The 26,891-nt window shown below is 47.6% G+C and overlaps 1 protein-coding gene, 12 non-coding genes and 2 pseudogenes across 13 annotated transcripts; all 15 read left to right on the top strand.

The window, feature by feature from the left end:
• Positions 1-1,056: 1,056 nt before the first annotated feature.
• On the top strand, positions 1,057-1,247 carry LOC146055554 (U2 spliceosomal RNA). The gene has a single exon (XR_014468761.1). It is a non-coding gene; the product is annotated as a U2 spliceosomal RNA (small nuclear RNA).
• Positions 1,248-2,602: 1,355 nt separating this feature from the next.
• Positions 2,603-2,793, top strand: LOC146055552 (U2 spliceosomal RNA). The gene has a single exon (XR_014468760.1). It is a non-coding gene; the product is annotated as a U2 spliceosomal RNA (small nuclear RNA).
• A 1,355-nt stretch (positions 2,794-4,148) lies between these two features.
• LOC146055551 (U2 spliceosomal RNA) lies at positions 4,149-4,339 on the top strand. Its single transcript, XR_014468759.1, has one exon. It is a non-coding gene; the product is annotated as a U2 spliceosomal RNA (small nuclear RNA).
• A 1,355-nt stretch (positions 4,340-5,694) lies between these two features.
• On the top strand, positions 5,695-5,885 carry LOC146055550 (U2 spliceosomal RNA). Its single transcript, XR_014468758.1, has one exon. It is a non-coding gene; the product is annotated as a U2 spliceosomal RNA (small nuclear RNA).
• Positions 5,886-7,240: 1,355 nt separating this feature from the next.
• On the top strand, positions 7,241-7,431 carry LOC146055549 (U2 spliceosomal RNA). The gene has a single exon (XR_014468757.1). It is a non-coding gene; the product is annotated as a U2 spliceosomal RNA (small nuclear RNA).
• A 1,355-nt stretch (positions 7,432-8,786) lies between these two features.
• LOC146055547 (U2 spliceosomal RNA) lies at positions 8,787-8,977 on the top strand. The gene has a single exon (XR_014468755.1). It is a non-coding gene; the product is annotated as a U2 spliceosomal RNA (small nuclear RNA).
• A 1,355-nt stretch (positions 8,978-10,332) lies between these two features.
• Positions 10,333-10,523, top strand: LOC146055546 (U2 spliceosomal RNA). Its single transcript, XR_014468754.1, has one exon. It is a non-coding gene; the product is annotated as a U2 spliceosomal RNA (small nuclear RNA).
• A 1,355-nt stretch (positions 10,524-11,878) lies between these two features.
• On the top strand, positions 11,879-12,069 carry LOC146055545 (U2 spliceosomal RNA). Its single transcript, XR_014468753.1, has one exon. It is a non-coding gene; the product is annotated as a U2 spliceosomal RNA (small nuclear RNA).
• A 1,354-nt stretch (positions 12,070-13,423) lies between these two features.
• LOC146055544 (U2 spliceosomal RNA) lies at positions 13,424-13,614 on the top strand. Its single transcript, XR_014468752.1, has one exon. It is a non-coding gene; the product is annotated as a U2 spliceosomal RNA (small nuclear RNA).
• A 1,355-nt stretch (positions 13,615-14,969) lies between these two features.
• LOC146055543 (U2 spliceosomal RNA) lies at positions 14,970-15,160 on the top strand. The gene has a single exon (XR_014468751.1). It is a non-coding gene; the product is annotated as a U2 spliceosomal RNA (small nuclear RNA).
• Positions 15,161-16,516: 1,356 nt separating this feature from the next.
• LOC146055541 (U2 spliceosomal RNA) lies at positions 16,517-16,707 on the top strand. Its single transcript, XR_014468750.1, has one exon. It is a non-coding gene; the product is annotated as a U2 spliceosomal RNA (small nuclear RNA).
• A 1,355-nt stretch (positions 16,708-18,062) lies between these two features.
• LOC146055562 (U2 spliceosomal RNA) lies at positions 18,063-18,169 on the top strand (annotated as a pseudogene).
• A 757-nt stretch (positions 18,170-18,926) lies between these two features.
• Positions 18,927-22,850, top strand: LOC146055511 (uncharacterized; the record flags this gene model as incomplete). The annotated part of the gene is made up of 4 exons (XM_083168294.1): positions 18,927-19,718; positions 19,923-20,195; positions 21,393-21,521; positions 22,230-22,850. Coding segments are annotated over exons 1-4 (1,804 nt in total), but the record flags the coding sequence as incomplete, so codon positions are not given.
• Positions 22,851-24,020: 1,170 nt separating this feature from the next.
• On the top strand, positions 24,021-24,198 carry LOC146055559 (U2 spliceosomal RNA; annotated as a pseudogene).
• A 1,355-nt stretch (positions 24,199-25,553) lies between these two features.
• Positions 25,554-25,744, top strand: LOC146055540 (U2 spliceosomal RNA). Its single transcript, XR_014468749.1, has one exon. It is a non-coding gene; the product is annotated as a U2 spliceosomal RNA (small nuclear RNA).
• Positions 25,745-26,891: the final 1,147 nt, after the last annotated feature.

The raw sequence follows: 26,891 nt of genomic DNA, 5'->3' as shown, positions 1-26,891 counted from the left end.
GCTGCGACCTCCCAATAAATATGCAAACGCTATGTGACTTACCTACGATCTTACCACGGAAACATCAACTGGATCAAAGCAATGGAATTTTTGGACCCCCTCCCTCTCGATTTGAAATGGCTTGTTTTTTTTTTTTTTTCTTGATCTCTTATATATTTTTTTTCTTTTCTTTTTGCGCTCTCTTTTCTCTCTCTTTTGTTTTGGGAATTTTTTTTCCTCTTTATTCTCTTTTGTTTTGGGAATTTTTTTTCCTCTTCCATTTTTTTCCAAGCCCAACAATTGATGATCATTGAGAGGGGGATTTAGAAAAAGTATCACTTACCTTCTTCGGACCATCATTTGGGTGGTAACTGCCAATAAAAGAAAACATTGGCCCACCCAGCTCACCTACACATGACTGTCCTGTCTGCCTGTCTGTTCCAAGTGACTGTCTGGCTGTCAGGTTCCGCCGGATTCCGAGTGAGCAGCTTGTGATGTCATAGAGGGCAGATTGTGATGTCACACAAAGGGTCCTGCCACATGAATGCCTGTCCATCTGACTGTCTACTACTACTGCTGCTGAATGGGCTCAAAACAGGAAAGCCGTCATTGCACCTGATTGTGCAAGATTCCTCCTTCTCCTCTGCAGCAGCTAGCTGATTGATTTACTCAGCAGCAGTTCGTCAGGGACACAGGCATGCGGCAGCAAAGAGCGAGGAGACAGCTGGCTGCTGCTGCTTGCCTGTTGGTCGTCTGCCTAGTGGGTGTGTGTCTGTTGACGCGACGTCAACAGACGGGGCGGAGCACATGCAAATTTGGCCTCCTACCCAGCTGAGGCACCCTGCCCGCCCGCCGACGACCTAATCACAAAATCAGTTGGATGGCTACTCGTCCTCCGGTCCCTGTCCAGCACTTCAAGTCCTATTCATACCTGCCGTACAGCCTGGTATCTTTCAGACTGCAACGTCAAAGAAGTGATGTGTGTGTGTTAGATGTGTCCGTGGTGCTGATCTCTTCTCCACCAGTGTTGGTGGCCGAATTCCGGTTTGCGCGCTTTGCTGGGACCCCATTCGGGTTATCGCTTCTCGGCCTTTTGGCTAAGATCAAGTGTAGTATCTGTTCTTATCAGTTTAATATCTGATACGCCCCCTATCTGGGGGCCATATATTAAATGGATTTTTAGAACAGGGAGATGGAAGAAGAGCTTGCTCTGTCCACTCCACGCATTGACCTGGTATTGCAGTACTTCCAGGACCGGTGCACCTTCCTAATCTGTTATCCAAAAAAAGACTATTTCCATTCCTGGCACTTGATTTGGAGTATCAATTGTTTGTGCACCTTTGTATTTAGAAATGCATGCATTTGCTGCTTCAAGGTTTAACCCTTGTGCATAAATACTTTCAAATCCTGCCTCAGTGTATCATTTTGTGACTATTTCTTGACTCCTTGAATTGTACTTTCTGGAATCGAGGCAGTTAATTACTTGACGTGACACTACACTTGATATCAGCATATGCGGCCTAGCCAAAAGACCGGAAGCCTGCCTAAATTAAAGGACTTATCAATCGCTGCGACCTCCCAATAAATATGCAAACGCTATGTGACTTACCTACGATCTTACCACGGAAACATCAACTGGATCAAAGCAATGGAATTTTTGGACCCCCTCCCTCTCGATTTGAAATGGCTTGTTTTTTTTTTTTTTTCTTGATCTCTTATATATTTTTTTTCTTTTCTTTTTGCGCTCTCTTTTCTCTCTCTTTTGTTTTGGGAATTTTTTTTCCTCTTTATTCTCTTTTGTTTTGGGAATTTTTTTTCCTCTTCCATTTTTTTCCAAGCCCAACAATTGATGATCATTGAGAGGGGGATTTAGAAAAAGTATCACTTACCTTCTTCGGACCATCATTTGGGTGGTAACTGCCAATAAAAGAAAACATTGGCCCACCCAGCTCACCTACACATGACTGTCCTGTCTGCCTGTCTGTTCCAAGTGACTGTCTGGCTGTCAGGTTCCGCCGGATTCCGAGTGAGCAGCTTGTGATGTCATAGAGGGCAGATTGTGATGTCACACAAAGGGTCCTGCCACATGAATGCCTGTCCATCTGACTGTCTACTACTACTGCTGCTGAATGGGCTCAAAACAGGAAAGCCGTCATTGCACCTGATTGTGCAAGATTCCTCCTTCTCCTCTGCAGCAGCTAGCTGATTGATTTACTCAGCAGCAGTTCGTCAGGGACACAGGCATGCGGCAGCAAAGAGCGAGGAGACAGCTGGCTGCTGCTGCTTGCCTGTTGGTCGTCTGCCTAGTGGGTGTGTGTCTGTTGACGCGACGTCAACAGACGGGGCGGAGCACATGCAAATTTGGCCTCCTACCCAGCTGAGGCACCCTGCCCGCCCGCCGACGACCTAATCACAAAATCAGTTGGATGGCTACTCGTCCTCCGGTCCCTGTCCAGCACTTCAAGTCCTATTCATACCTGCCGTACAGCCTGGTATCTTTCAGACTGCAACGTCAAAGAAGTGATGTGTGTGTGTTAGATGTGTCCGTGGTGCTGATCTCTTCTCCACCAGTGTTGGTGGCCGAATTCCGGTTTGCGCGCTTTGCTGGGACCCCATTCGGGTTATCGCTTCTCGGCCTTTTGGCTAAGATCAAGTGTAGTATCTGTTCTTATCAGTTTAATATCTGATACGCCCCCTATCTGGGGGCCATATATTAAATGGATTTTTAGAACAGGGAGATGGAAGAAGAGCTTGCTCTGTCCACTCCACGCATTGACCTGGTATTGCAGTACTTCCAGGACCGGTGCACCTTCCTAATCTGTTATCCAAAAAAAGACTATTTCCATTCCTGGCACTTGATTTGGAGTATCAATTGTTTGTGCACCTTTGTATTTAGAAATGCATGCATTTGCTGCTTCAAGGTTTAACCCTTGTGCATAAATACTTTCAAATCCTGCCTCAGTGTATCATTTTGTGACTATTTCTTGACTCCTTGAATTGTACTTTCTGGAATCGAGGCAGTTAATTACTTGACGTGACACTACACTTGATATCAGCATATGCGGCCTAGCCAAAAGACCGGAAGCCTGCCTAAATTAAAGGACTTATCAATCGCTGCGACCTCCCAATAAATATGCAAACGCTATGTGACTTACCTACGATCTTACCACGGAAACATCAACTGGATCAAAGCAATGGAATTTTTGGACCCCCTCCCTCTCGATTTGAAATGGCTTGTTTTTTTTTTTTTTTCTTGATCTCTTATATATTTTTTTTCTTTTCTTTTTGCGCTCTCTTTTCTCTCTCTTTTGTTTTGGGAATTTTTTTTCCTCTTTATTCTCTTTTGTTTTGGGAATTTTTTTTCCTCTTCCATTTTTTTCCAAGCCCAACAATTGATGATCATTGAGAGGGGGATTTAGAAAAAGTATCACTTACCTTCTTCGGACCATCATTTGGGTGGTAACTGCCAATAAAAGAAAACATTGGCCCACCCAGCTCACCTACACATGACTGTCCTGTCTGCCTGTCTGTTCCAAGTGACTGTCTGGCTGTCAGGTTCCGCCGGATTCCGAGTGAGCAGCTTGTGATGTCATAGAGGGCAGATTGTGATGTCACACAAAGGGTCCTGCCACATGAATGCCTGTCCATCTGACTGTCTACTACTACTGCTGCTGAATGGGCTCAAAACAGGAAAGCCGTCATTGCACCTGATTGTGCAAGATTCCTCCTTCTCCTCTGCAGCAGCTAGCTGATTGATTTACTCAGCAGCAGTTCGTCAGGGACACAGGCATGCGGCAGCAAAGAGCGAGGAGACAGCTGGCTGCTGCTGCTTGCCTGTTGGTCGTCTGCCTAGTGGGTGTGTGTCTGTTGACGCGACGTCAACAGACGGGGCGGAGCACATGCAAATTTGGCCTCCTACCCAGCTGAGGCACCCTGCCCGCCCGCCGACGACCTAATCACAAAATCAGTTGGATGGCTACTCGTCCTCCGGTCCCTGTCCAGCACTTCAAGTCCTATTCATACCTGCCGTACAGCCTGGTATCTTTCAGACTGCAACGTCAAAGAAGTGATGTGTGTGTGTTAGATGTGTCCGTGGTGCTGATCTCTTCTCCACCAGTGTTGGTGGCCGAATTCCGGTTTGCGCGCTTTGCTGGGACCCCATTCGGGTTATCGCTTCTCGGCCTTTTGGCTAAGATCAAGTGTAGTATCTGTTCTTATCAGTTTAATATCTGATACGCCCCCTATCTGGGGGCCATATATTAAATGGATTTTTAGAACAGGGAGATGGAAGAAGAGCTTGCTCTGTCCACTCCACGCATTGACCTGGTATTGCAGTACTTCCAGGACCGGTGCACCTTCCTAATCTGTTATCCAAAAAAAGACTATTTCCATTCCTGGCACTTGATTTGGAGTATCAATTGTTTGTGCACCTTTGTATTTAGAAATGCATGCATTTGCTGCTTCAAGGTTTAACCCTTGTGCATAAATACTTTCAAATCCTGCCTCAGTGTATCATTTTGTGACTATTTCTTGACTCCTTGAATTGTACTTTCTGGAATCGAGGCAGTTAATTACTTGACGTGACACTACACTTGATATCAGCATATGCGGCCTAGCCAAAAGACCGGAAGCCTGCCTAAATTAAAGGACTTATCAATCGCTGCGACCTCCCAATAAATATGCAAACGCTATGTGACTTACCTACGATCTTACCACGGAAACATCAACTGGATCAAAGCAATGGAATTTTTGGACCCCCTCCCTCTCGATTTGAAATGGCTTGTTTTTTTTTTTTTTTCTTGATCTCTTATATATTTTTTTTCTTTTCTTTTTGCGCTCTCTTTTCTCTCTCTTTTGTTTTGGGAATTTTTTTTCCTCTTTATTCTCTTTTGTTTTGGGAATTTTTTTTCCTCTTCCATTTTTTTCCAAGCCCAACAATTGATGATCATTGAGAGGGGGATTTAGAAAAAGTATCACTTACCTTCTTCGGACCATCATTTGGGTGGTAACTGCCAATAAAAGAAAACATTGGCCCACCCAGCTCACCTACACATGACTGTCCTGTCTGCCTGTCTGTTCCAAGTGACTGTCTGGCTGTCAGGTTCCGCCGGATTCCGAGTGAGCAGCTTGTGATGTCATAGAGGGCAGATTGTGATGTCACACAAAGGGTCCTGCCACATGAATGCCTGTCCATCTGACTGTCTACTACTACTGCTGCTGAATGGGCTCAAAACAGGAAAGCCGTCATTGCACCTGATTGTGCAAGATTCCTCCTTCTCCTCTGCAGCAGCTAGCTGATTGATTTACTCAGCAGCAGTTCGTCAGGGACACAGGCATGCGGCAGCAAAGAGCGAGGAGACAGCTGGCTGCTGCTGCTTGCCTGTTGGTCGTCTGCCTAGTGGGTGTGTGTCTGTTGACGCGACGTCAACAGACGGGGCGGAGCACATGCAAATTTGGCCTCCTACCCAGCTGAGGCACCCTGCCCGCCCGCCGACGACCTAATCACAAAATCAGTTGGATGGCTACTCGTCCTCCGGTCCCTGTCCAGCACTTCAAGTCCTATTCATACCTGCCGTACAGCCTGGTATCTTTCAGACTGCAACGTCAAAGAAGTGATGTGTGTGTGTTAGATGTGTCCGTGGTGCTGATCTCTTCTCCACCAGTGTTGGTGGCCGAATTCCGGTTTGCGCGCTTTGCTGGGACCCCATTCGGGTTATCGCTTCTCGGCCTTTTGGCTAAGATCAAGTGTAGTATCTGTTCTTATCAGTTTAATATCTGATACGCCCCCTATCTGGGGGCCATATATTAAATGGATTTTTAGAACAGGGAGATGGAAGAAGAGCTTGCTCTGTCCACTCCACGCATTGACCTGGTATTGCAGTACTTCCAGGACCGGTGCACCTTCCTAATCTGTTATCCAAAAAAAGACTATTTCCATTCCTGGCACTTGATTTGGAGTATCAATTGTTTGTGCACCTTTGTATTTAGAAATGCATGCATTTGCTGCTTCAAGGTTTAACCCTTGTGCATAAATACTTTCAAATCCTGCCTCAGTGTATCATTTTGTGACTATTTCTTGACTCCTTGAATTGTACTTTCTGGAATCGAGGCAGTTAATTACTTGACGTGACACTACACTTGATATCAGCATATGCGGCCTAGCCAAAAGACCGGAAGCCTGCCTAAATTAAAGGACTTATCAATCGCTGCGACCTCCCAATAAATATGCAAACGCTATGTGACTTACCTACGATCTTACCACGGAAACATCAACTGGATCAAAGCAATGGAATTTTTGGACCCCCTCCCTCTCGATTTGAAATGGCTTGTTTTTTTTTTTTTTTCTTGATCTCTTATATATTTTTTTTCTTTTCTTTTTGCGCTCTCTTTTCTCTCTCTTTTGTTTTGGGAATTTTTTTTCCTCTTTATTCTCTTTTGTTTTGGGAATTTTTTTTCCTCTTCCATTTTTTTCCAAGCCCAACAATTGATGATCATTGAGAGGGGGATTTAGAAAAAGTATCACTTACCTTCTTCGGACCATCATTTGGGTGGTAACTGCCAATAAAAGAAAACATTGGCCCACCCAGCTCACCTACACATGACTGTCCTGTCTGCCTGTCTGTTCCAAGTGACTGTCTGGCTGTCAGGTTCCGCCGGATTCCGAGTGAGCAGCTTGTGATGTCATAGAGGGCAGATTGTGATGTCACACAAAGGGTCCTGCCACATGAATGCCTGTCCATCTGACTGTCTACTACTACTGCTGCTGAATGGGCTCAAAACAGGAAAGCCGTCATTGCACCTGATTGTGCAAGATTCCTCCTTCTCCTCTGCAGCAGCTAGCTGATTGATTTACTCAGCAGCAGTTCGTCAGGGACACAGGCATGCGGCAGCAAAGAGCGAGGAGACAGCTGGCTGCTGCTGCTTGCCTGTTGGTCGTCTGCCTAGTGGGTGTGTGTCTGTTGACGCGACGTCAACAGACGGGGCGGAGCACATGCAAATTTGGCCTCCTACCCAGCTGAGGCACCCTGCCCGCCCGCCGACGACCTAATCACAAAATCAGTTGGATGGCTACTCGTCCTCCGGTCCCTGTCCAGCACTTCAAGTCCTATTCATACCTGCCGTACAGCCTGGTATCTTTCAGACTGCAACGTCAAAGAAGTGATGTGTGTGTGTTAGATGTGTCCGTGGTGCTGATCTCTTCTCCACCAGTGTTGGTGGCCGAATTCCGGTTTGCGCGCTTTGCTGGGACCCCATTCGGGTTATCGCTTCTCGGCCTTTTGGCTAAGATCAAGTGTAGTATCTGTTCTTATCAGTTTAATATCTGATACGCCCCCTATCTGGGGGCCATATATTAAATGGATTTTTAGAACAGGGAGATGGAAGAAGAGCTTGCTCTGTCCACTCCACGCATTGACCTGGTATTGCAGTACTTCCAGGACCGGTGCACCTTCCTAATCTGTTATCCAAAAAAAGACTATTTCCATTCCTGGCACTTGATTTGGAGTATCAATTGTTTGTGCACCTTTGTATTTAGAAATGCATGCATTTGCTGCTTCAAGGTTTAACCCTTGTGCATAAATACTTTCAAATCCTGCCTCAGTGTATCATTTTGTGACTATTTCTTGACTCCTTGAATTGTACTTTCTGGAATCGAGGCAGTTAATTACTTGACGTGACACTACACTTGATATCAGCATATGCGGCCTAGCCAAAAGACCGGAAGCCTGCCTAAATTAAAGGACTTATCAATCGCTGCGACCTCCCAATAAATATGCAAACGCTATGTGACTTACCTACGATCTTACCACGGAAACATCAACTGGATCAAAGCAATGGAATTTTTGGACCCCCTCCCTCTCGATTTGAAATGGCTTGTTTTTTTTTTTTTTTCTTGATCTCTTATATATTTTTTTTCTTTTCTTTTTGCGCTCTCTTTTCTCTCTCTTTTGTTTTGGGAATTTTTTTTCCTCTTTATTCTCTTTTGTTTTGGGAATTTTTTTTCCTCTTCCATTTTTTTCCAAGCCCAACAATTGATGATCATTGAGAGGGGGATTTAGAAAAAGTATCACTTACCTTCTTCGGACCATCATTTGGGTGGTAACTGCCAATAAAAGAAAACATTGGCCCACCCAGCTCACCTACACATGACTGTCCTGTCTGCCTGTCTGTTCCAAGTGACTGTCTGGCTGTCAGGTTCCGCCGGATTCCGAGTGAGCAGCTTGTGATGTCATAGAGGGCAGATTGTGATGTCACACAAAGGGTCCTGCCACATGAATGCCTGTCCATCTGACTGTCTACTACTACTGCTGCTGAATGGGCTCAAAACAGGAAAGCCGTCATTGCACCTGATTGTGCAAGATTCCTCCTTCTCCTCTGCAGCAGCTAGCTGATTGATTTACTCAGCAGCAGTTCGTCAGGGACACAGGCATGCGGCAGCAAAGAGCGAGGAGACAGCTGGCTGCTGCTGCTTGCCTGTTGGTCGTCTGCCTAGTGGGTGTGTGTCTGTTGACGCGACGTCAACAGACGGGGCGGAGCACATGCAAATTTGGCCTCCTACCCAGCTGAGGCACCCTGCCCGCCCGCCGACGACCTAATCACAAAATCAGTTGGATGGCTACTCGTCCTCCGGTCCCTGTCCAGCACTTCAAGTCCTATTCATACCTGCCGTACAGCCTGGTATCTTTCAGACTGCAACGTCAAAGAAGTGATGTGTGTGTGTTAGATGTGTCCGTGGTGCTGATCTCTTCTCCACCAGTGTTGGTGGCCGAATTCCGGTTTGCGCGCTTTGCTGGGACCCCATTCGGGTTATCGCTTCTCGGCCTTTTGGCTAAGATCAAGTGTAGTATCTGTTCTTATCAGTTTAATATCTGATACGCCCCCTATCTGGGGGCCATATATTAAATGGATTTTTAGAACAGGGAGATGGAAGAAGAGCTTGCTCTGTCCACTCCACGCATTGACCTGGTATTGCAGTACTTCCAGGACCGGTGCACCTTCCTAATCTGTTATCCAAAAAAAGACTATTTCCATTCCTGGCACTTGATTTGGAGTATCAATTGTTTGTGCACCTTTGTATTTAGAAATGCATGCATTTGCTGCTTCAAGGTTTAACCCTTGTGCATAAATACTTTCAAATCCTGCCTCAGTGTATCATTTTGTGACTATTTCTTGACTCCTTGAATTGTACTTTCTGGAATCGAGGCAGTTAATTACTTGACGTGACACTACACTTGATATCAGCATATGCGGCCTAGCCAAAAGACCGGAAGCCTGCCTAAATTAAAGGACTTATCAATCGCTGCGACCTCCCAATAAATATGCAAACGCTATGTGACTTACCTACGATCTTACCACGGAAACATCAACTGGATCAAAGCAATGGAATTTTTGGACCCCCTCCCTCTCGATTTGAAATGGCTTGTTTTTTTTTTTTTTTCTTGATCTCTTATATATTTTTTTTCTTTTCTTTTTGCGCTCTCTTTTCTCTCTCTTTTGTTTTGGGAATTTTTTTTCCTCTTTATTCTCTTTTGTTTTGGGAATTTTTTTTCCTCTTCCATTTTTTTCCAAGCCCAACAATTGATGATCATTGAGAGGGGGATTTAGAAAAAGTATCACTTACCTTCTTCGGACCATCATTTGGGTGGTAACTGCCAATAAAAGAAAACATTGGCCCACCCAGCTCACCTACACATGACTGTCCTGTCTGCCTGTCTGTTCCAAGTGACTGTCTGGCTGTCAGGTTCCGCCGGATTCCGAGTGAGCAGCTTGTGATGTCATAGAGGGCAGATTGTGATGTCACACAAAGGGTCCTGCCACATGAATGCCTGTCCATCTGACTGTCTACTACTACTGCTGCTGAATGGGCTCAAAACAGGAAAGCCGTCATTGCACCTGATTGTGCAAGATTCCTCCTTCTCCTCTGCAGCAGCTAGCTGATTGATTTACTCAGCAGCAGTTCGTCAGGGACACAGGCATGCGGCAGCAAAGAGCGAGGAGACAGCTGGCTGCTGCTGCTTGCCTGTTGGTCGTCTGCCTAGTGGGTGTGTGTCTGTTGACGCGACGTCAACAGACGGGGCGGAGCACATGCAAATTTGGCCTCCTACCCAGCTGAGGCACCCTGCCCGCCCGCCGACGACCTAATCACAAAATCAGTTGGATGGCTACTCGTCCTCCGGTCCCTGTCCAGCACTTCAAGTCCTATTCATACCTGCCGTACAGCCTGGTATCTTTCAGACTGCAACGTCAAAGAAGTGATGTGTGTGTGTTAGATGTGTCCGTGGTGCTGATCTCTTCTCCACCAGTGTTGGTGGCCGAATTCCGGTTTGCGCGCTTTGCTGGGACCCCATTCGGGTTATCGCTTCTCGGCCTTTTGGCTAAGATCAAGTGTAGTATCTGTTCTTATCAGTTTAATATCTGATACGCCCCCTATCTGGGGGCCATATATTAAATGGATTTTTAGAACAGGGAGATGGAAGAAGAGCTTGCTCTGTCCACTCCACGCATTGACCTGGTATTGCAGTACTTCCAGGACCGGTGCACCTTCCTAATCTGTTATCCAAAAAAAGACTATTTCCATTCCTGGCACTTGATTTGGAGTATCAATTGTTTGTGCACCTTTGTATTTAGAAATGCATGCATTTGCTGCTTCAAGGTTTAACCCTTGTGCATAAATACTTTCAAATCCTGCCTCAGTGTATCATTTTGTGACTATTTCTTGACTCCTTGAATTGTACTTTCTGGAATCGAGGCAGTTAATTACTTGACGTGACACTACACTTGATATCAGCATATGCGGCCTAGCCAAAAGACCGGAAGCCTGCCTAAATTAAAGGACTTATCAATCGCTGCGACCTCCCAATAAATATGCAAACGCTATGTGACTTACCTACGATCTTACCACGGAAACATCAACTGGATCAAAGCAATGGAATTTTTGGACCCCCTCCCTCTCGATTTGAAATGGCTTGTTTTTTTTTTTTTTTCTTGATCTCTTATATATTTTTTTTCTTTTCTTTTTGCGCTCTCTTTTCTCTCTCTTTTGTTTTGGGAATTTTTTTTCCTCTTTATTCTCTTTTGTTTTGGGAATTTTTTTTCCTCTTCCATTTTTTTCCAAGCCCAACAATTGATGATCATTGAGAGGGGGATTTAGAAAAAGTATCACTTACCTTCTTCGGACCATCATTTGGGTGGTAACTGCCAATAAAAGAAAACATTGGCCCACCCAGCTCACCTACACATGACTGTCCTGTCTGCCTGTCTGTTCCAAGTGACTGTCTGGCTGTCAGGTTCCGCCGGATTCCGAGTGAGCAGCTTGTGATGTCATAGAGGGCAGATTGTGATGTCACACAAAGGGTCCTGCCACATGAATGCCTGTCCATCTGACTGTCTACTACTACTGCTGCTGAATGGGCTCAAAACAGGAAAGCCGTCATTGCACCTGATTGTGCAAGATTCCTCCTTCTCCTCTGCAGCAGCTAGCTGATTGATTTACTCAGCAGCAGTTCGTCAGGGACACAGGCATGCGGCAGCAAAGAGCGAGGAGACAGCTGGCTGCTGCTGCTTGCCTGTTGGTCGTCTGCCTAGTGGGTGTGTGTCTGTTGACGCGACGTCAACAGACGGGGCGGAGCACATGCAAATTTGGCCTCCTACCCAGCTGAGGCACCCTGCCCGCCCGCCGACGACCTAATCACAAAATCAGTTGGATGGCTACTCGTCCTCCGGTCCCTGTCCAGCACTTCAAGTCCTATTCATACCTGCCGTACAGCCTGGTATCTTTCAGACTGCAACGTCAAAGAAGTGATGTGTGTGTGTTAGATGTGTCCGTGGTGCTGATCTCTTCTCCACCAGTGTTGGTGGCCGAATTCCGGTTTGCGCGCTTTGCTGGGACCCCATTCGGGTTATCGCTTCTCGGCCTTTTGGCTAAGATCAAGTGTAGTATCTGTTCTTATCAGTTTAATATCTGATACGCCCCCTATCTGGGGGCCATATATTAAATGGATTTTTAGAACAGGGAGATGGAAGAAGAGCTTGCTCTGTCCACTCCACGCATTGACCTGGTATTGCAGTACTTCCAGGACCGGTGCACCTTCCTAATCTGTTATCCAAAAAAAGACTATTTCCATTCCTGGCACTTGATTTGGAGTATCAATTGTTTGTGCACCTTTGTATTTAGAAATGCATGCATTTGCTGCTTCAAGGTTTAACCCTTGTGCATAAATACTTTCAAATCCTGCCTCAGTGTATCATTTTGTGACTATTTCTTGACTCCTTGAATTGTACTTTCTGGAATCGAGGCAGTTAATTACTTGACGTGACACTACACTTGATATCAGCATATGCGGCCTAGCCAAAAGACCGGAAGCCTGCCTAAATTAAAGGACTTATCAATCGCTGCGACCTCCCAATAAATATGCAAACGCTATGTGACTTACCTACGATCTTACCACGGAAACATCAACTGGATCAAAGCAATGGAATTTTTGGACCCCCTCCCTCTCGATTTGAAATGGCTTGTTTTTTTTTTTTTTCTTGATCTCTTATATATTTTTTTTCTTTTCTTTTTGCGCTCTCTTTTCTCTCTCTTTTGTTTTGGGAATTTTTTTTCCTCTTTATTCTCTTTTGTTTTGGGAATTTTTTTTCCTCTTCCATTTTTTTCCAAGCCCAACAATTGATGATCATTGAGAGGGGGATTTAGAAAAAGTATCACTTACCTTCTTCGGACCATCATTTGGGTGGTAACTGCCAATAAAAGAAAACATTGGCCCACCCAGCTCACCTACACATGACTGTCCTGTCTGCCTGTCTGTTCCAAGTGACTGTCTGGCTGTCAGGTTCCGCCGGATTCCGAGTGAGCAGCTTGTGATGTCATAGAGGGCAGATTGTGATGTCACACAAAGGGTCCTGCCACATGAATGCCTGTCCATCTGACTGTCTACTACTACTGCTGCTGAATGGGCTCAAAACAGGAAAGCCGTCATTGCACCTGATTGTGCAAGATTCCTCCTTCTCCTCTGCAGCAGCTAGCTGATTGATTTACTCAGCAGCAGTTCGTCAGGGACACAGGCATGCGGCAGCAAAGAGCGAGGAGACAGCTGGCTGCTGCTGCTTGCCTGTTGGTCGTCTGCCTAGTGGGTGTGTGTCTGTTGACGCGACGTCAACAGACGGGGCGGAGCACATGCAAATTTGGCCTCCTACCCAGCTGAGGCACCCTGCCCGCCCGCCGACGACCTAATCACAAAATCAGTTGGATGGCTACTCGTCCTCCGGTCCCTGTCCAGCACTTCAAGTCCTATTCATACCTGCCGTACAGCCTGGTATCTTTCAGACTGCAACGTCAAAGAAGTGATGTGTGTGTGTTAGATGTGTCCGTGGTGCTGATCTCTTCTCCACCAGTGTTGGTGGCCGAATTCCGGTTTGCGCGCTTTGCTGGGACCCCATTCGGGTTATCGCTTCTCGGCCTTTTGGCTAAGATCAAGTGTAGTATCTGTTCTTATCAGTTTAATATCTGATACGCCCCCTATCTGGGGGCCATATATTAAATGGATTTTTAGAACAGGGAGATGGAAGAAGAGCTTGCTCTGTCCACTCCACGCATTGACCTGGTATTGCAGTACTTCCAGGACCGGTGCACCTTCCTAATCTGTTATCCAAAAAAAGACTATTTCCATTCCTGGCACTTGATTTGGAGTATCAATTGTTTGTGCACCTTTGTATTTAGAAATGCATGCATTTGCTGCTTCAAGGTTTAACCCTTGTGCATAAATACTTTCAAATCCTGCCTCAGTGTATCATTTTGTGACTATTTCTTGACTCCTTGAATTGTACTTTCTGGAATCGAGGCAGTTAATTACTTGACGTGACACTACACTTGATATCAGCATATGCGGCCTAGCCAAAAGACCGGAAGCCTGCCTAAATTAAAGGACTTATCAATCGCTGCGACCTCCCAATAAATATGCAAACGCTATGTGACTTACCTACGATCTTACCACGGAAACATCAACTGGATCAAAGCAATGGAATTTTTGGACCCCCTCCCTCTCGATTTGAAATGGCTTGTTTTTTTTTTTTTTTCTTGATCTCTTATATATTTTTTTTCTTTTCTTTTTGCGCTCTCTTTTCTCTCTCTTTTGTTTTGGGAATTTTTTTTCCTCTTTATTCTCTTTTGTTTTGGGAATTTTTTTTCCTCTTCCATTTTTTTCCAAGCCCAACAATTGATGATCATTGAGAGGGGGATTTAGAAAAAGTATCACTTACCTTCTTCGGACCATCATTTGGGTGGTAACTGCCAATAAAAGAAAACATTGGCCCACCCAGCTCACCTACACATGACTGTCCTGTCTGCCTGTCTGTTCCAAGTGACTGTCTGGCTGTCAGGTTCCGCCGGATTCCGAGTGAGCAGCTTGTGATGTCATAGAGGGCAGATTGTGATGTCACACAAAGGGTCCTGCCACATGAATGCCTGTCCATCTGACTGTCTACTACTACTGCTGCTGAATGGGCTCAAAACAGGAAAGCCGTCATTGCACCTGATTGTGCAAGATTCCTCCTTCTCCTCTGCAGCAGCTAGCTGATTGATTTACTCAGCAGCAGTTCGTCAGGGACACAGGCATGCGGCAGCAAAGAGCGAGGAGACAGCTGGCTGCTGCTGCTTGCCTGTTGGTCGTCTGCCTAGTGGGTGTGTGTCTGTTGACGCGACGTCAACAGACGGGGCGGAGCACATGCAAATTTGGCCTCCTACCCAGCTGAGGCACCCTGCCCGCCCGCCGACGACCTAATCACAAAATCAGTTGGATGGCTACTCGTCCTCCGGTCCCTGTCCAGCACTTCAAGTCCTATTCATACCTGCCGTACAGCCTGGTATCTTTCAGACTGCAACGTCAAAGAAGTGATGTGTGTGTGTTAGATGTGTCCGTGGTGCTGATCTCTTCTCCACCAGTGTTGGTGGCCGAATTCCGGTTTGCGCGCTTTGCTGGGACCCCATTCGGGTTATCGCTTCTCGGCCTTTTGGCTAAGATCAAGTGTAGTATCTGTTCTTATCAGTTTAATATCTGATACGCCCCCTATCTGGGGGCCATATATTAAATGGATTTTTAGAACAGGGAGATGGAAGAAGAGCTTGCTCTGTCCACTCCACGCATTGACCTGGTATTGCAGTACTTCCAGGACCGGTGCACCTTCCTAATCTGTTATCCAAAAAAAGACTATTTCCATTCCTGGCACTTGATTTGGAGTATCAATTGTTTGTGCACCTTTGTATTTAGAAATGCATGCATTTGCTGCTTCAAGGTTTAACCCTTGTGCATAAATACTTTCAAATCCTGCCTCAGTGTATCATTTTGTGACTATTTCTTGACTCCTTGAATTGTACTTTCTGGAATCGAGGCAGTTAATTACTTGACGTGACACTACACTTGATATCAGCATATGCGGCCTAGCCAAAAGACCGGAAGCCTGCCTAAATTAAAGGACTTATCAATCGCTGCGACCTCCCAATAAATATGCAAACGCTATGTGACTTACCTACGATCTTACCACGGAAACATCAACTGGATCAAAGCAATGGAATTTTTGGACCCCCTCCCTCTCGATTTGAAATGGCTTGTTTTTTTTTTTTTTTCTTGATCTCTTATATATTTTTTTTCTTTTCCTTTTTGCGCTCTCTTTTCTCTCTCTTTTGTTTTGGGAATTTTTTTTCCTCTTTATTCTCTTTTGTTTTGGGAATTTTTTTTCCTCTTCCATTTTTTTCCAAGCCCAACAATTGATGATCATTGAGAGGGGGATTTAGAAAAAGTATCACTTACCTTCTTCGGACCATCATTTGGGTGGTAACTGCCAATAAAAGAAAACATTGGCCCACCCAGCTCACCTACACATGACTGTCCTGTCTGCCTGTCTGTTCCAAGTGACTGTCTGGCTGTCAGGTTCCGCCGGATTCCGAGTGAGCAGCTTGTGATGTCATAGAGGGCAGATTGTGATGTCACACAAAGGGTCCTGCCACATGAATGCCTGTCCATCTGACTGTCTACTACTACTGCTGCTGAATGGGCTCAAAACAGGAAAGCCGTCATTGCACCTGATTGTGCAAGATTCCTCCTTCTCCTCTGCAGCAGCTAGCTGATTGATTTACTCAGCAGCAGTTCGTCAGGGACACAGGCATGCGGCAGCAAAGAGCGAGGAGACAGCTGGCTGCTGCTGCTTGCCTGTTGGTCGTCTGCCTAGTGGGTGTGTGTCTGTTGACGCGACGTCAACAGACGGGGCGGAGCACATGCAAATTTGGCCTCCTACCCAGCTGAGGCACCCTGCCCGCCCGCCGACGACCTAATCACAAAATCAGTTGGATGGCTACTCGTCCTCCGGTCCCTGTCCAGCACTTCAAGTCCTATTCATACCTGCCGTACAGCCTGGTATCTTTCAGACTGCAACGTCAAAGAAGTGATGTGTGTGTGTTAGATGTGTCCGTGGTGCTGATCTCTTCTCCACCAGTGTTGGTGGCCGAATTCCGGTTTGCGCGCTTTGCTGGGACCCCATTCGGGTTATCGCTTCTCGGCCTTTTGGCTAAGATCAAGTGTAGTATCTGTTCTTATCAGTTTAATATCTGATACGCCCCCTATCTGGGGGCCATATATTAAATGGATTTTTAGAACAGGGAGATGGAAGAAGAGCTTGCTCTGTCCACTCCACGCATTGACCTGGTATTGCAGTACTTCCAGGACCGGTGCACCTTCCTAATCTGTTATCCAAAAAAAGACTATTTCCATTCCTGGCACTTGATTTGGAGTATCAATTGTTTGTGCACCTTTGTATTTAGAAATGCATGCATTTGCTGCTTCAAGGTTTAACCCTTGTGCATAAATACTTTCAAATCCTGCCTCAGTGTATCATTTTGTGACTATTTCTTGACTCCTTGAATTGTACTTTCTGGAATCGAGGCAGTTAATTACTTGACGTGACACTACACTTGATATCAGCATATGCGGCCTAGCCAAAAGACCGGAAGCCTGCCTAAATTAAAGGACTTATCAATCGCTGCGACCTCCCAATAAATATGCAAACGCTATGTGACTTACCTACGATCTTACCACGGAAACATCAACTGGATCAAAGCAATGGAATTTTTGGACCCCCTCCCTCTCGATTTGAAATGGCTTGTTTTTTTTTTTTTTTCTTGATCTCTTATATATTTTTTTTCTTTTCTTTTTGCGCTCTCTTTTCTCTCTCTTTTGTTTTGGGAATTTTTTTTCCTCTTTATTCTCTTTTGTTTTGGGAATTTTTTTTCCTCTTCCATTTTTTTCCAAGCCCAACAATTGATGATCATTGAGAGGGGGATTTAGAAAAAGTATCACTTACCTTCTTCGGACCATCATTTGGGTGGTAACTGCCAATAAAAGAAAACATTGGCCCACCCAGCTCACCTACACATGACTGTCCTGTCTGCCTGTCTGTTCCAAGTGACTGTCTGGCTGTCAGGTTCCGCCGGATTCCGAGTGAGCAGCTTGTGATGTCATAGAGGGCAGATTGTGATGTCACACAAAGGGTCCTGCCACATGAATGCCTGTCCATCTGACTGTCTACTACTACTGCTGCTGAATGGGCTCAAAACAGGAAAGCCGTCATTGCACCTGATTGTGCAAGATTCCTCCTTCTCCTCTGCAGCAGCTAGCTGATTGATTTACTCAGCAGCAGTTCGTCAGGGACACAGGCATGCGGCAGCAAAGAGCGAGGAGACAGCTGGCTGCTGCTGCTTGCCTGTTGGTCGTCTGCCTAGTGGGTGTGTGTCTGTTGACGCGACGTCAACAGACGGGGCGGAGCACATGCAAATTTGGCCTCCTACCCAGCTGAGGCACCCTGCCCGCCCGCCGACGACCTAATCACAAAATCAGTTGGATGGCTACTCGTCCTCCGGTCCCTGTCCAGCACTTCAAGTCCTATTCATACCTGCCGTACAGCCTGGTATCTTTCAGACTGCAACGTCAAAGAAGTGATGTGTGTGTGTTAGATGTGTCCGTGGTGCTGATCTCTTCTCCACCAGTGTTGGTGGCCGAATTCCGGTTTGCGCGCTTTGCTGGGACCCCATTCGGGTTATCGCTTCTCGGCCTTTTGGCTAAGATCAAGTGTAGTATCTGTTCTTATCAGTTTATTCTGAGAGGCAGCTCTGCTCCTTGTTTCTTGGACCGACAACGGTCCTTCTCAGGGCTACCGCTGCCAGGCCGAGAAGAGCGAATTGAGCGAAGACGTCGAGACTGCGAGGAGGAGAAGACATCGCTGAAGAGGGAGAAGCCGGAGAAGACTGAGGGTCAGACTTGCTCTGCTCTGCCCTCCGAAGCGACTGCCGACCCCTCCACCTCTCGACGCCGAGGAAGAAGCTCCGCCCCCGACTGCGAGGAGAAGAGGATTTCGCCAGAAGAGGAGATCAACGCACCCTAGCCACCTGGGAGAGGCAGACTTGTTGGCTCTGCCCTCTCGAAGCCTTGCAGCACTCCCGAGCTGCCTAGGAGGGTCAGACTTTCCTGCTCTGCCCTCTGAAGCCTCCACCGCTCCGGAACCGCCGCCGAGGGTCAGACTTTCTGCTCTGCCCTCCGAAGCTCTGCAACGCTCCCCAGCCTCCGTGGAGGGTTAGACTTGCTTTGCTCTGCCCTCTGAAGCCGTGCATCGCTCTCTAGCCTCCTTGGAGGGTTAGACTTGTGTTGCTCTGCCCTCTGAAGCGTCCCCTTCATCTCCTCCTCTCGTCGCCGGAGAAGACCCTTTGCCTCGACTTCAGCTGCCCCGAGAAGCCGGAAGGATGGCCACCGCCTCCACTTCGGCCCCCCTCGCTGGGAGGAAGCCCGGGAAGAAGGGTAAGTCACCGGCCGAATGTCCGACCAGATTGGCCGGCTCTAGCTCCACTGCCCCTTCTGTGACACCACCAACGGTGCCCGTCCAGGACCACTCCAAAGCCGTCCCAGCCCTGGAGCCCTGGATGAGGCAGACTGTGGTGATGAAGCTAAAGGAGGTAGATGGCCAGGTGCCGGACATGACGGTTGAGTACTTCGGCAAGAAGATGGTCCTGGAGCAAGGATTCTCTGCACCTGAAATGCTCAGCGTCCAGAGCTTCTTCAGAGGCATCTTCTACGCCACCTTTGCCTCCATCGCAATCTGCAAGAGGTATTGGGAAGCGGTGAAAGCGGCGAAGCCTGAGTCCCCTCTCTCTCGCTTTGTGGGCAACTGCCCTATCCAAAGAGAGGAGAGGCGGGTGACGGTTTCAATGCGAAGCCCACACACAAACATCAAGGACATCGTCACTTTTCTCAGCAGATCCTGCACCGTCATAAAGGACCCCACAAGGATCCTTTACGAGAATGGACTCTGGACTGGAAAGTGGTCGGTGATTGTCAGGCTGCACAAGGACACTTCGTGCCCAGATGGAGTCAAGCACCTCAGACCGTGCTTCTCCCTGGGGGGAACTGCAGGACTTATCCACTACGTGGACCAGCCACGCACTTGTCGTAAGTGTGATGGAAAGGACCACTTTGGGAAGGAATGCAAGGTCCTGGCTTGCAAGATTTGTCGACTGGCCGGCCATGAGACAAAGGACTGCCCCACGAAGAAGACCTGCAACCTGTGCGGCTCAGTGGATCATGTCTACAAGGACTGTCCAAGTAGAGCAAGATCCTACGCCGCAGCAGCATCGGGTGTGATTGTCCCTCCCAAGGTGCCACCCACACCGGTGCAGAGGAAGAAGGTTCCGCAAAAGCAAGCTGGTAAGAAACCTTCCCCCACCATTCCTAACCCTCCTCCCCTCCCTCCCTCTGTGACAGCTACTCCCATCCCGGCTGCTCGCACCACCCCCCCTCCCTCACCCTCCCGACCTGTGATCCAACCCACCCTTCTTCCCACCACCCCCTCTCGCCCCCCCCCTGTCCCTCTCCTCTCCGAGGAAGAGTTTCCACCACTTGCCCATGCAGGAAATGTACAGCCGAGAAGGAAGAGGAAGGAGTTAGACAGCCCAGCTGCTGACCCAGAATCTTCCAAGAAAGCGGCAGTCGAATCGGTCGAGCCAGACCAGGACTCCCCCACCCTCGAGGAGGAGATGGAGGCCTATGCAGAGGTCTTCGAGGAGAGTGGGGTGCCTGAGCTTGACAGCCTCAACAACATCGACCAACTGCTCAACAACATCGAGACACCCCAGCAGGGAGATCCGGTGGCCGACCCAGAGGAAGCACCTCCCGATGGGAGTGGTAAAGTATACGTATCGCCACAGTAACCTTTTTTCTCTTAACAAATGGTAGCTTTTAATCTCTTTACCATTAATGTGAGGAGCATTAAGGACAAGACTAGACGTCAAACTATTTTTTCCTTTCTTGACATTCAGAAATGTGATGTGTATATGTTGCAGGAATGCTCTCTCCCTTTCTCCAGGTCCTACAGGCACCTGGCCCGGCAGTGGTCCCATGGTCCGTCCTACTGGTCCGGTGGAGGTGAGTGTAAGTCTGCAGGGGTAGCTATTCTTATTAGGGGCAGCCTCTTCACGTTAGATTCTGTCCAGGAGTTTGTCTGCGGGAGATTACTCGTCGTAGATGGGTCCTGGGCAGGTGAGCCTATCAGGCTAATCTGCGTGTATGCTTCACCCTTTAAGAATGAGCGTTTGGAATTATTCCAGACCCTGCGGACCCAGCTCGCCACCACCAGGGCTGTAGTGATGGCCGGGGACTTCAACTGCCCGATTGAAGGGGATGGTCGAAGCACCTGCAACTCTGCGAAGCTGGACATCACGTCCAACCTGCTCAGGGAAATGGTGGCCGAAGCATCACTGCGGGACGCTGTGGGCTCCATGGGGGCCGGCTCCGTGAATTTTACATGGAGCCGCCCCGATGGCTCTGTGCGTTCCCGTATTGACTTTGTGTTCACATCCCGGGCAGTGCAGCAGGTTAGGCATTCTATGGTTCCCTGCTTCTTCTCTGACCACAGGGCCATTCTCTTCCAAGGGGTTCTGGGCCATGGTTTTCCATCTGGCCCAGGCTCCTGGAAGTTGAACTGTGCCTTACTGGAAAGGGAGGAAGTACTGGCTGAGCTTAAGGATGCCTACATCACATGGAAGAATGACAAATGTTACTTTGACTGTATGTCTGATTGGTGGGAATATGCCAAATCTAACATCCGCAGTTTCTTTCAGGCTAAAGGACGTATCCAGGCATGCGACCGTAAGAGGAACCTCAGAAAACTGCAGCGTGAGCTCCAGTCCCTGGTGGACCTCCAGCGGTGCGGCTGGGACGTGAAGGACGACCTGGACGAGACCAAAAAGAGCCTGAAAAGGCACTTTGAGGAGGAGTCCAGACGCATCGTCTTCCGTTCCAAGGTGGAGAATCTGGAGAAGGGTGAGACGTGTTCTTCCTTCTTTTTCAGGAAACTCCACTCTGGCCATACGCCCCTGACAGAACTGCGTGATGAGAATGGCATCCCCAGACAGGGGAAGGAGGGCGTGATGAAGGTAGTTCGCGACTACTACAGCGACCTCTACTCCCCTAAGACTACAGACACAGATGAGGCGGATAAGTTCCTGTCAGGTATCACTAACTCTATTGATCCTGCAGGTAAATCAGCCATGGACGCTCCCCTGGCGTTGGAGGAGGTGCTCTCTGCCGCTAAATCCTTTAGGCAGGGCAGGACTCCGGGCAGTGATGGTCTCCCAGCAGAGCTTTATGTTGCGCTGTGGGATCTCATTGGCCCGGATCTGCTCGAGCTGTACGAGGAGATGGTGGTGGAGGGCAAAATGCCTCCTTCGCTGAGGGAAGGAATGATCACGATCTTGTATAAGCGTAAGGGGGAGAGATGTGACCTGAAAAACTGGCGTCCCATCTCTCTTCTGAACGTGGACTACAAAATCCTCGCCAAGGTACTGGCCAACCGGCTGAAGGCTGTCATTGGGCAGATCGTTCATCCAGACCAAACCTGCGCCATCCCCGGCCGCAGAATCGCAGACAGCCTTGCCCTCCTCAGAGACACGGTCCATTACGTGAAAGACCGTAATGTGTGCACGGCCCTGATCAGTCTTGATCAGGAAAAGGCCTTTGACCGTGTCTCCCATGAGCTGATGGGCAAGGTACTGCGTAAATTTGGTCTTGGTGAGCTATTCTGCTCGTATGTTAACCTGATGTACCTTGACATTTACAGCTCGGTGTTGGTGAACGGCTGGAAGACTGACCCCTTCTCAGTTCTGTCTGGGGTCAGACAAGGCTGCCCTCTTTCACCTCTTCTTTTTGTTTGTGTTATAGAGCTCTTCGCTGTATCCATCAGGCAAAATCAAGAGATCAGAGGGATCACCGCACCGGGTCCAGACCACCCAGAGGCCAAGTGTTCGCTGTACATGGATGACGTCACGGTGTTCTGCGCAGACCAGAGATCGGTGACGGCACTCGTCCAGACCTGCGAAAACTTCGGCCGTGCTTCAGGAGCAAGGGTCAACCTTGGGAAGTCAGAGGCTATGCTCTTCGGAAAGTGGCACCTGTCGTCCTCCACTCCATTTCCATTCACGGTAAAGCCAGACCTCATCAAGATCCTTGGTGTCTGGTTCGGAGGAGATGGAGCGGCCCTGAAGTGCTGGGATGAAAGACTTGCGACGATGCGTCAAAAACTTGGATTGTGGAGTCTCAGAGACCTTACCATCGAAGGGAAAACACTTGTGCTGCGGAATGAGATTCTTCCTGTTCTTCAGTACACCGCCCAGGCCTGGCCACCTCTGGCGGCGATCTGCAAGGCCATCACACGGGCTGTTTTCCACTTCATCTGGGGCTCCAAAATGGACAGAGTCAAGCGGATTGTTATGTACAAAGATCCCCTCAAAGGTGGCAAAGGCATCCCAGACATTCCAACTATGCTGAGAGCCTTCTTTGCATGTAACTGTATCCGCAGAACTTTGATTGACAATTGTACCGGCTCTGCGGGGAACTCCATGTCCCGCTTCTTCCTCCTACCTATGTGGAGGACCCTTAAATGGGACAAGTGGGACAGCTCCATCCCTTACAACTGGACTACTCCATGGTTCTACCTGGATGTGTCCAAGTTTGTGAGGGAGCACCAACTGGAGGGATTGAAACCCGACTTGTGGAAACCTAAAACTGTCCACAAGCTCATCAGAGCAAAAGACGTCATGGAACCGATTTCAGGGCTCCCTTCAGCAACTGCCAAGTTTGTCTGGGAGTATGTGGCCTCCAAAAGGCTCACAAATAGACACAAAGACATGTCATGGATGGCCATTCAGGGGGGCTTGCCTCACCGGTCATTCATGCACTCCCGAAACTTGTGTAGGTATAGACATTGTCCCTGGTGCTTTGTGCATGAAGAAACCTCCATGCACATCTTCTGGGACTGCACCTACGCACAGTTGTTGTTGGATGCCCTAGAGACTGAATTCAAGGACTCCGTGCCCAGGAACTGTCTTTCATACCTTTCGGTATTGTATGGACTATTCCCGGGCACCCACACATATGGGGCGACCCAGGAAGCCTGGCGCCTTATAAACTGTGTTAAGGACGCTTTGTGGTTTGCCAGAAATCGACTCATATTGAGGAGGGAGAGAATGTCCGTTCAGGACTGCCGCAGGCTGGTTCACAGCCTGCTCAGAGACTATTCCATTCGGGATAGCCCTGAGGAGGAAGAGGACTAAACCCCTTTTCTTCTGGTCCTTTCCCCCTGTTTGGACTGTTTTATAAGACTTTGGGACCGTGGCCCCTTCCCCCTCACTTCACAATGTCTGTTGTTTTGTTGATGTATTTCTATTTATTGCCCTCCCCTTATATATGTCTGTCTGGTCAATAAAGCTTCGGGCATGTGATTCCTCCTCCCCCACCCCCTACCCTCCACACCCATAGTCTTGTATACTGTTGTGTAAATGTTACCGTTAGAATGCATAGTACATAGTATAGTCTATAGTGTGAGTTTATCTTGTACTGTATTTTATAATATGTACTATACTGTCTGCATGTGTACTGTGTTTTGGCTGTGCTGCGACACGGTATATGTGTGATATTTGTTACCGTCTGTTTTTTGCTTTCTTTATGTACAATAAAGATTTGCCTTTTCAATCAAAAATCTGTTCTTATCAGTTTAATATCTGATACGCCCCCTATCTGGGGGCCATATATTAAATGGATTTTTAGAACAGGGAGATGGAAGAAGAGCTTGCTCTGTCCACTCCACGCATTGACCTGGTATTGCAGTACTTCCAGGACCGGTGCACCTTCCTAATCTGTTATCCAAAAAAAGACTATTTCCATTCCTGGCACTTGATTTGGAGTATCAATTGTTTGTGCACCTTTGTATTTAGAAATGCATGCATTTGCTGCTTCAAGGTTTAACCCTTGTGCATAAATACTTTCAAATCCTGCCTCAGTGTATCATTTTGTGACTATTTCTTGACTCCTTGAATTGTACTTTCTGGAATCGAGGCAGTTAATTACTTGACGTGACACTACACTTGATATCAGCATATGCGGCCTAGCCAAAAGACCGGAAGCCTGCCTAAATTAAAGGACTTATCAATCGCTGCGACCTCCCAATAAATATGCAAACGCTATGTGACTTACCTACGATCTTACCACGGAAACATCAACTGGATCAAAGCAATGGAATTTTTGGACCCCCTCCCTCTCGATTTGAAATGGCTTGTTTTTTTTTTTTTTTCTTGATCTCTTATATATTTTTTTTCTTTTCTTTTTGCGCTCTCTTTTCTCTCTCTTTTGTTTTGGGAATTTTTTTTCCTCTTTATTCTCTTTTGTTTTGGGAATTTTTTTTCCTCTTCCATTTTTTTCCAAGCCCAACAATTGATGATCATTGAGAGGGGGATTTAGAAAAAGTATCACTTACCTTCTTCGGACCATCATTTGGGTGGTAACTGCCAATAAAAGAAAACATTGGCCCACCCAGCTCACCTACACATGACTGTCCTGTCTGCCTGTCTGTTCCAAGTGACTGTCTGGCTGTCAGGTTCCGCCGGATTCCGAGTGAGCAGCTTGTGATGTCATAGAGGGCAGATTGTGATGTCACACAAAGGGTCCTGCCACATGAATGCCTGTCCATCTGACTGTCTACTACTACTGCTGCTGAATGGGCTCAAAACAGGAAAGCCGTCATTGCACCTGATTGTGCAAGATTCCTCCTTCTCCTCTGCAGCAGCTAGCTGATTGATTTACTCAGCAGCAGTTCGTCAGGGACACAGGCATGCGGCAGCAAAGAGCGAGGAGACAGCTGGCTGCTGCTGCTTGCCTGTTGGTCGTCTGCCTAGTGGGTGTGTGTCTGTTGACGCGACGTCAACAGACGGGGCGGAGCACATGCAAATTTGGCCTCCTACCCAGCTGAGGCACCCTGCCCGCCCGCCGACGACCTAATCACAAAATCAGTTGGATGGCTACTCGTCCTCCGGTCCCTGTCCAGCACTTCAAGTCCTATTCATACCTGCCGTACAGCCTGGTATCTTTCAGACTGCAACGTCAAAGAAGTGATGTGTGTGTGTTAGATGTGTCCGTGGTGCTGATCTCTTCTCCACCAGTGTTGGTGGCCGAATTCCGGTTTGCGCGCTTTGCTGGGACCCCATTCGGGTTATCGCTTCTCGGCCTTTTGGCTAAGATCAAGTGTAGTATCTGTTCTTATCAGTTTAATATCTGATACGCCCCCTATCTGGGGGCCATATATTAAATGGATTTTTAGAACAGGGAGATGGAAGAAGAGCTTGCTCTGTCCACTCCACGCATTGACCTGGTATTGCAGTACTTCCAGGACCGGTGCACCTTCCTAATCTGTTATCCAAAAAAAGACTATTTCCATTCCTGGCACTTGATTTGGAGTATCAATTGTTTGTGCACCTTTGTATTTAGAAATGCATGCATTTGCTGCTTCAAGGTTTAACCCTTGTGCATAAATACTTTCAAATCCTGCCTCAGTGTATCATTTTGTGACTATTTCTTGACTCCTTGAATTGTACTTTCTGGAATCGAGGCAGTTAATTACTTGACGTGACACTACACTTGATATCAGCATATGCGGCCTAGCCAAAAGACCGGAAGCCTGCCTAAATTAAAGGACTTATCAATCGCTGCGACCTCCCAATAAATATGCAAACGCTATGTGACTTACCTACGATCTTACCACGGAAACATCAACTGGATCAAAGCAATGGAATTTTTGGACCCCCTCCCTCTCGATTTGAAATGGCTTGTTTTTTTTTTTTTTTCTTGATCTCTTATATATTTTTTTTCTTTTCTTTTTGCGCTCTCTTTTCTCTCTCTTTTGTTTTGGGAATTTTTTTTCCTCTTTATTCTCTTTTGTTTTGGGAATTTTTTTTCCTCTTCCATTTTTTTCCAAGCCCAACAATTGATGATCATTGAGAGGGGGATTTAGAAAAAGTATCACTTACCTTCTTCGGACCATCATTTGGGTGGTAACTGCCAATAAAAGAAAACATTGGCCCACCCAGCTCACCTACACATGACTGTCCTGTCTGCCTGTCTGTTCCAAGTGACTGTCTGGCTGTCAGGTTCCGCCGGATTCCGAGTGAGCAGCTTGTGATGTCATAGAGGGCAGATTGTGATGTCACACAAAGGGTCCTGCCACATGAATGCCTGTCCATCTGACTGTCTACTACTACTGCTGCTGAATGGGCTCAAAACAGGAAAGCCGTCATTGCACCTGATTGTGCAAGATTCCTCCTTCTCCTCTGCAGCAGCTAGCTGATTGATTTACTCAGCAGCAGTTCGTCAGGGACACAGGCATGCGGCAGCAAAGAGCGAGGAGACAGCTGGCTGCTGCTGCTTGCCTGTTGGTCGTCTGCCTAGTGGGTGTGTGTCTGTTGACGCGACGTCAACAGACGGGGCGGAGCACATGCAAATTTGGCCTCCTACCCAGCTGAGGCACCCTGCCCGCCCGCCGACGACCTAATCACA

This window comes from Crinia signifera, unplaced genomic scaffold (assembly GCF_055691185.1).
Source record: "Crinia signifera unplaced genomic scaffold, ASM5569118v1 HAP2_SCAFFOLD_473, whole genome shotgun sequence".
Classification (NCBI taxonomy): Eukaryota; Metazoa; Chordata; class Amphibia; order Anura; family Myobatrachidae; genus Crinia; species Crinia signifera.
Note: the sequence above shows the minus strand (reverse complement) of the source record. Positions and strands in the feature narration are given on the sequence as shown.